Source organism: Elephantulus edwardii, unplaced genomic scaffold (assembly GCF_000299155.1).
Source record: "Elephantulus edwardii isolate Elephantulus edwardi_28Jun2011 unplaced genomic scaffold, EleEdw1.0 scaffold00024, whole genome shotgun sequence".
Taxonomy (NCBI): domain Eukaryota; kingdom Metazoa; phylum Chordata; class Mammalia; order Macroscelidea; family Macroscelididae; genus Elephantulus; species Elephantulus edwardii.
The window spans coordinates 424,401-432,308 of record NW_006399774.1 but is presented as its reverse complement, the minus strand read 5'-3'; the positions used below and the strand labels follow the sequence as shown (position 1 = coordinate 432,308).

Sequence of the window (7,908 nt, the reverse complement as noted above, 5' to 3'; positions counted from 1 at the left end):
GCTGTATCATTAAGTTGCACATGTAGAAAGTACTGAATTGATGTATGTTGTTCTTGTTGTCAGGTGCTGTTGAGTCAAGTACCACCCATAGCGACTCTATGAACAACAGATCTAAATGGTGTCCTATCCTGTGCCGTCCTCATGATCTCTGACACACTCGAGCCCATTGCAGCAGGTATCGTGCCAATCCACCCAGTTTAAGGTCTTCTTCTCTTTAGCCAACCCTCCACCTTCCCAAGCACGATGTCCCTCTCCAAGGAATAGCCTCTCCTAGCAACATGCCCAACGTATGTGGGATGAGCCTTCATCATCTTGCCTTCCAAGAGCACTCTGGCTGCACCTTCTCCAAGACATATCTGTTTGTTCTTTTGGCCGTCCGTGGGATAGTCAGTACTTTTGTCCAACACCACAGCTCAAAGGCATCAATTCTTCTGTCATCCTTAGTCATTGTCTCACTCTCAGATGCTTAGAAGTGAATTAAAAGACTATGGCCTGATGTATTCTTACCACAACAAAAGGAAAAAGAAAATTTTCATGTAATGATAATAATAATCACATACACAAATAAAAATGAATTTTTTGAAAGAAAAATTTTCACATAATGAAAAATGTATTCTATATGATAGGAAATTGGTCCAAGGCATAGCTTTTAACTAAACAAACAAACAAAAAAAAAAAACCAACCACAAAAAAAGCAAGGTCCAGAACTGTACCTGTAGTTCCCTACGGTAGGCGGTTTTGGGTTTGTTTGGTTATCCAATTGATCCAAGGAAAACACCAGAAAACCAGATTTCTAGTATCTCCCTTGTAGCTGCTATTTGTAATTTGGTTGAAAGCCTGACACCAGAAAGATGTTTACCTGTTTTATTGACAATAAAAAGGAATTTGATTGGGTAGCTCATAACAAATTATGGATAAATTATGGACAAGAATGGGAATCCCGGAACACTTAATTGTGCTCATGTGAAAGCTATACCTAGATCAAGAAGCTATTGTCGGAGCAGAGCAAGAGGACACTGCATGTTTTAAACTCAGGCAAGGTGTGCATCAGGGTCACCTTCTTTCTCCATACCTACTCAATCTGTATGCTGAAAAAATCATTTGAGAAGTTGCACTACATGAAGAATGCACCATCAGAATTGGAGGTAGACTAGTTAAACATCTGTGTTATGCAGATGACACAACTTGGCTGGCAAAAGGAGATCTGGGCAAGCTCTGGTGACCTAGTGGCAAGAAGTTGCACTGCAGTCCCAGAGGTGAGTGGTTTGAATCCACCAGATGCTCTGCTGCAGAAGGAGGGACAAACTCCTCCTGTACCAGGCAGACCTGATTTGATGGTACACACACACACACACACACACACACACACACACACACACACGAGATCTGAAGTACTTACTGCAGAAAGTCAAAGACTATACCCAATATGGGTTACATCTCAACATCCAGAAACAAAAATCCTCATGACAGGGCCAATGTGCAACATTATTCGATGGAGAAAAGATTGAAGTCGTCCGTGGTTCCATTTTACTATCCATGATCAATACCCATAGTAGAGGCAGTCAAGAAATCAAGAGACATGTTGCACTGGGAAAATATGCTGTCCAGGACCTCTCCAAAGCGCTAAAGGGCACGGATGTCAGTTGACCAGAGGGCTGGGCTGGTACAGGATCACAGGACTAAGCTGTTGGACAAATTTCTGGCTCCAGATGTGGCTCTGCTGTAACAGGAAAGGGGTGTGGCCATCTCCCACCGCCCCTCACCTGCTTCTCTGGGCGGAGCTGAGCATCTGGGCCAGACTGGTCAGCCAGGAGGTGGTGACAGCCTCTCCAACCAATATTCTTTGTTGAACAGCAGACATGGCTCATGCTCCCAGCCCACATCTTCCTGGTAAGAAGCACATATCCTCACCCACTCGTCTATTGTTGATCCATCCATTGTGCACAATACACTACCTTTTACAGGAGCTTTGGGAGGTAAAATGAAAATCAGACTCCTGTCGTTCTAGCATTGAAAATCATCTCCCCCAGAGCTGCTCTTTCTCCCACGTAAACTTTCTCAGGAAATTGATAGGTGGGTCCTGCACACCAGCTGCTAAGCCCAAGATCAGAAGCAACATGGCAGAGGGAAGGGCTAGAAAGGTCTGAATTGGAGGCACAGGATCATGGGGCCTGGCTGCTGCAGGAGAAAGGCACCCCTCAGTTCTAGGGAGCAAAGAGTAGCCACACAGACACCTGCGGACACCCCAACCATGCAGTCTTTCCCGTCCACCAGCTCATTTTATGTGCAACTCCTCTTGTGAGCCCCAAACGGGGTAGCGATGCCCAGTGTTAAGGGGCATATGAGTCAAACAGGCTTTGGTAGCTGTGTGATCTCAGGTAAGCTGTTTAACCTCTCCAAACTTATGTTCTCACCTGTAAAATGAAGATAATACAATCTACCTGAAAAGATTAATGTCAGGAATGAGATAAGGCATGTAAGCAATTAACAAAAGAAAACACCACCTCTCCACAACAAAATATAACCCCAGCCGTCAGGTAGATTGACTCATGGCAAATATCCGTCGAGTTTCTGAGACTGTAAATCTTAAAGTGAGGAAACTGTCTCTCTTTCTCCCACGGAGCAGATGGTGACTTGGAACTGCTGCCTGTTTGCTTAGCAGCCAGGCATACAACACCTTATGCCACCGGGCTTGTTAGCATTTAGCATGTTGTCGTGTACCGTCGAGTCAGAACTGGTATGTGGCTGGCTCTCTATCAGGTTTTCAGAGGCAACAAATTGCACAGAAGGAGAGACTGCACAGCCTTCTTCCAAAGAGCACCTGGTGGATTTGAACTGCATGCCTTTGGGTTAGCTGCACAATTCCTTACCACCAAACCACCAGCAATAAATAAATGCTTGCTATGCTTATGACTGTGGTCAATGGACACCGCTCCAACTTAATACTAGATTCTCCAATGTTCAAGCAAGCACTGACCTGGGAGTGGAGATGTGAGAGTGAGTCCCCAAACACTGAGCTCTGTTTGCTCTTCAATTCCTCTCCAGAAAATTAAGTCAATGATCTGTGCTACTGCTGCTATGACATAAAACAAACAAAGAAAAATCAAAACCAAAACACCACAAAAATCACTGAGCTGAGTTACCAATCAGAGCAAGAGTGTGCACATGAATGACCCAGCGGTGGGGAGCTTGAGAAAGAAACTTGGATTTTATTGGTCAGGGCTGCAACTTAGCTGTCAATTACTTTTAAATCTTTCCAGCTATTTAAATGTTCATTCACATCTAAGAGCCATTATTCTAACCTGTAAGGAGTCCTGGTGATTTTGTGTGTGATGTGTCTTTATCATAAGGCTTCTGGTCCTCATTCACCAGGTGCTCAGAGGGAGTAAAGGACACTCTCCTCCCGTAAGGATCGCAGCCTTGGAAACGTGATGGAGGATGGCCGTGAGTTAGAATGCACTTGGCAACAGTGGGTTCGGTTTCATCCCAAGGGGTGAGAGTCCCTGGGTGATACAAATGGTTAACAGGCCTGTGATAACAAGCCAGGGGCAGCTCAGAAGAAAGGCCTGGCGATCTACTTAAATCAGCCATCGTCAGGGAGCACAGTTCTGCTTTGACACATGGGATCATCACGGGGTGACATGACAGAATGGCAACTAGGAATCGGAGCTGACAGAAAGCAACTGGCTGGACACTATGGAAGGTTAACTAGTGAGATGGGAGAGGACAGGACCAGTAAGACCAGTTCCCTGTAAGGTTTTGAGTTTTAACAAGGACAGACCACATTTGTCTGGCACAGATCATGCAGCTGCCAGGTAGAGAGAATGCAGGGAGGAAATTGGATGGGGACACTCTAAGATGGCTAGAGAAATCAAGGCAAGATAGAACATGGAATTATCACAGGGGAAGAGGCTGGTGACCAGGGATATGTGAGGCGAACAGGGAGTCAGGGGAGGAAGCCAGAGTGACTGGAGCATTCAGGAAGTCTCTAATGGTGACACCAAAACCTAAGAGAAGGAAAGTAGGTAAGTTTGTGCTACAGGGTAGGATCAAGGCCTCTGGAGGAGTAAATTCCTGTTCCACTTGAAGACCACAACTGGGTTGGTAAAGTCTTATACACATCCTACAGACTAGATTTTCCCAAGGAGTCAGAGATGACAAAGCTTCAGCTCATATACTCAGGCATGTTGTTAGGAGAGGTTATTCACTGGAGAGGGACATGACGTGTGGGAAGATGGAAGGACAGTGAAAGAGAGGACGACCTTCAACCAGGTGGGTTGACACGGTAACTGTGGCAAGGGGATTGAGCGTGTGCATGACTGTGAGAATGGCACAGAACAGGACAGGGTTCAGATCTGTTGTTCACAGAGCTGCGATGAGTTGCATTCATCTCAATGGCACCTAACAACAAGAACAGATTCTCTCCCCTTTGCTGATCATTCCATCTTTCCAAGCATGATTTCCCTTTCCAAGTAAGACTCTCAACGAGATTGACTGTACCGTGCTTATGGCAATGGACTTGAATGAGTCGAGGATGTTAAGGGTGGTGGAGGTTAGGAGAGTGTTCAGATATTGTTCACAGGTCTCCATGAGTCACACTTGACTAGATAGCACTTAACAACAGCAATGTATTTCTATGGCACCCGGCGTACATGCTCTCAATTATTGGAAAGTGTGATTCATTTGATACAATCGGGAAGATTTATATTAGAAATATATATATATCTGCTGCGACTAGGCCGAATCTGATTCTTCTTATTGTTACATACTATCGAGTTCACTGTCACTCACGGCGACCCTGTGAACAACAGAATGGATCTGAACCCTGCCCTAGCTTGTGCCATCCCCACATCTCAGATACACCTGAGCCCAGTGTGACAGTCACCATGTCAATCCATCTTGTTGAGGGTCTTCCTCTCATAGGCAACCCTGATGACAGAGGAAAACTGCCTCCCTGGATTTTCAAGGTTGTGAATCTTTGTGGAAGCGACTGCCACATCCGTCTCTCGTGGACTGGCTGATGGTCTCAAACCACCAACTTTCCAGTCAGTAGCCAACTGCTTACCCACTATACAACCAGGGCTCCGAAGATGAGGCAAAAGGTTTTGATTTAATGAAAAGAAGTGGTGTAAGAGGGTGCTGGGGTAGAAGCTGGACAGGGTGGTGTGCCCAGAATTTGTCCCCCTTCCTTCGCAGTTCAAGAACGTGTCAACCCCGGCCCTGACGCTGCAGGGTCAACCCAACATAAAATGCCCACAGATAACAATGAGAAGCTGGGGATAGATGGGTGGGGCGCCCCACGAGAGAAAACACAACAACCCGGAAATGTTAACACAGCTGTGAAAGGGACACACGTGAGCAGAGTTGCAAGCAGCTCCATTTATTTGAGTAAATAGCTTGTAAAGAAATCATCAGTAAACATTACAAAATTAAATACATTTTCAAAAGCTTGCCAGTATACGTAAAATTCACAAACAGAGTTCTTTTTAAAAAATAAAATATGTTCAGAGCACCCTTGATATAAAATGCCTGACCCCTGTAGGCTATGACAAGGCCATGTGGGGACACGCCCCATGAGGCGGGGTTCCAATGGGGAGGCATGGGGCCTCCTGGAGGGACCAAGGAATCTCCAGTCTTCTCGTTCAACCCATCCATATCCCTTCTGAGTTTGAATCCTTCTCCAAGGAGCTGGGATGTAGCTGGGAGTAGGAGGGGAGATGCCTTGACTTAATTTCAGGCAAGGAGAAGATAGAGTGTAACTAGGGTGTGTGAAGCCTGATGTAGTCTGATGGAGCCTCTAGGATCCCCCTTCATCCCACTGAGAGGAGCCAGGATGCAAGCTCAAGCAAATGCCCTGGTTACCAATCATCTTAACAGTCAGCCAGGCCTTCTTGACTGGGGGTGAGGAAGGGGTGCTCAGTGCACCCTAAATTCACCCCCACCCCCCCATTCCAACAGTGCATCCTCTTCTGGTCTGATGCTGCCCAGAGACACAGAAGCAACCAGAAATCACCTTCTAAGAGCAAAGTTCTTTATCTACCTGCTTCCTTTCGGCCTGCCTTCATGAAGGGAGGACATAAAGCATTTGGAGGAAGGCAAAGAATTTGATGCTAGACAGCACTTCCTTCTTTTTTTTTTTTCTTACTGCAAAACACCACTCAGAGACTGTGGGATTTCTCAAGAAATCCAGTCTGTTCTTCAAATTAAGGGACCATCAATGTTTAAAAGACCACAAATGAGGCAATGAGGACATGACCTGGCAAAGCATTCCTATCAATGAAATAATATGTGACGTTTGTGAATTCAGCCCTTGACCAACTCAAGCTTTTTGTTGTGTAGCTCGTCAAAATAACAAATACACTGCATATTTATTTTTCTCACTTTGGCGCATCAAGTGACTTTTGAAGGTCAACAGCACTCACACAGAATGCCTCGTGACCTCCCCAAAATATGGGTGCTGGGACCTTCCAGGAAAGGAAAACCACTGTTTATTCTATCAAAGTGAAATAAAACCCACATCTACAGTTTAACTTAGGTGTATGTCAATATATACAAGTACAAGAAATTTGATATCAGAGACAAAGGTACAACGTAAGAAAAAAAAACAGTATTACCAAACTAGTTTAAGAAAACCCATTTTCCCTGTATAGTTAAGGTCCTAAAAATCTGGTTCTTCACAGAAAAGTGCTGCTTGGTATAGCTCATCCCGACGCCCACTCGCTTTAAAAATCCTCAGCTGGGCTGCAGCCAGACTTGTGATATCTTTGCTATTAAAAAATACTACACTAACAAAAACCTTTAGAAACAGGAAAGGAACACTCTTGAATAAATGTCTGATACAATCTTTCCCCCACCCTAAAAAAAAAAAAAAGATTGTTCATAAGAACATCTATTCTTTGATAAATGTCATCTTGTGATCCACATCCCAGGATCTAGGACCTTTCTTCATCTCCAGCGAAGTTCCACCCTGGATTCGAATCATACACTTTTCTTCTGTGGAGGGCTCAGTTTCCTCATGCCTCTTATCCTGGACAGCAGCTCTTTGATAAATTCCTGGAAGAGATCAGAAGAGGTTGAATGTGTGTGTCGGGGGGGGGGGGGGCGGGGTAAAGTCACACGTTTTAAAAAGTCTGGTTATGCTGAGTGAAATATTTCAGTCACAAAAGGACAAATATTGCATAGGGCCACTGTTGTAAAACAGGACTGACATTAGGGTTGGGGGAAGACAGAAAAGGAAGGGAGGAATAATGTATATTGCATTGAAACAGATGAGGAAGAGATCGGTTTGGAAGGGATATATGAATGTGTATTCTTGTCATTACAAAGTCCAGAGTGAAGGCTGCATAGTGAAGTGGACTTGGGGGGAGGGACTGTAGAATAATAAGAGAGTTTTCTTTTTCCTTTCAAGGAGAAGAGTGATTTAGGGGGAGAAGGGGTGGGCAGGGAGAAAAGTGCAACAATGAATGACTGGAAACCCCAAGTCTCTATTTTTTTAAAAAAAGCCCGGTCATAGCCATCAACTGCAGGTACCTGTAGCAGGTGACTTTGGTTGAATGCACTAAATCAACTGAAACAATATGGAAGTTTTTTGGTTTTGGTTCATTGTTTTCCTTTTTATAAAAAAGCAAATAAAGAAGACTTCACACCCAAATTCTTTTCCCTGATGTACACTCATTAGGTCACTGAATTTTGCACAATCAATGACTTATTTATAGCAAATATGTTTTTTAAGAGACATAAACACAGGTTGTATACATGGATTTCACCTGATGGTGTGCATAGGAATCAGATAGATTACATCTGTGGAAAGAACCAATGGAGAAGCTCAATATCAGCTGTGAAAACTAGGCCAGGAGCTGATTGTGGAACAGACTCATATGCAAGTTCAAGCTGAAGCTGAGGAAAATT

The 7,908-nt window shown here is 44.4% G+C and overlaps 1 protein-coding gene across 1 annotated transcript in view; it reads right to left on the bottom strand.

Annotated features, from left to right (window-relative positions):
* Positions 1–6,978: 6,978 nt before the first annotated feature.
* Positions 6,979–7,908, bottom strand: part of PPP1R14C (protein phosphatase 1, regulatory (inhibitor) subunit 14C) — a 114,261-nt gene continuing 113,331 nt past the window's right edge. The window contains exon 4 of the mRNA XM_006882736.1: positions 6,979–7,053. Within this exon, the coding sequence (XP_006882798.1) occupies positions 6,979–7,053 (75 nt within the window). The remainder of the gene's footprint in view (positions 7,054–7,908) is intronic.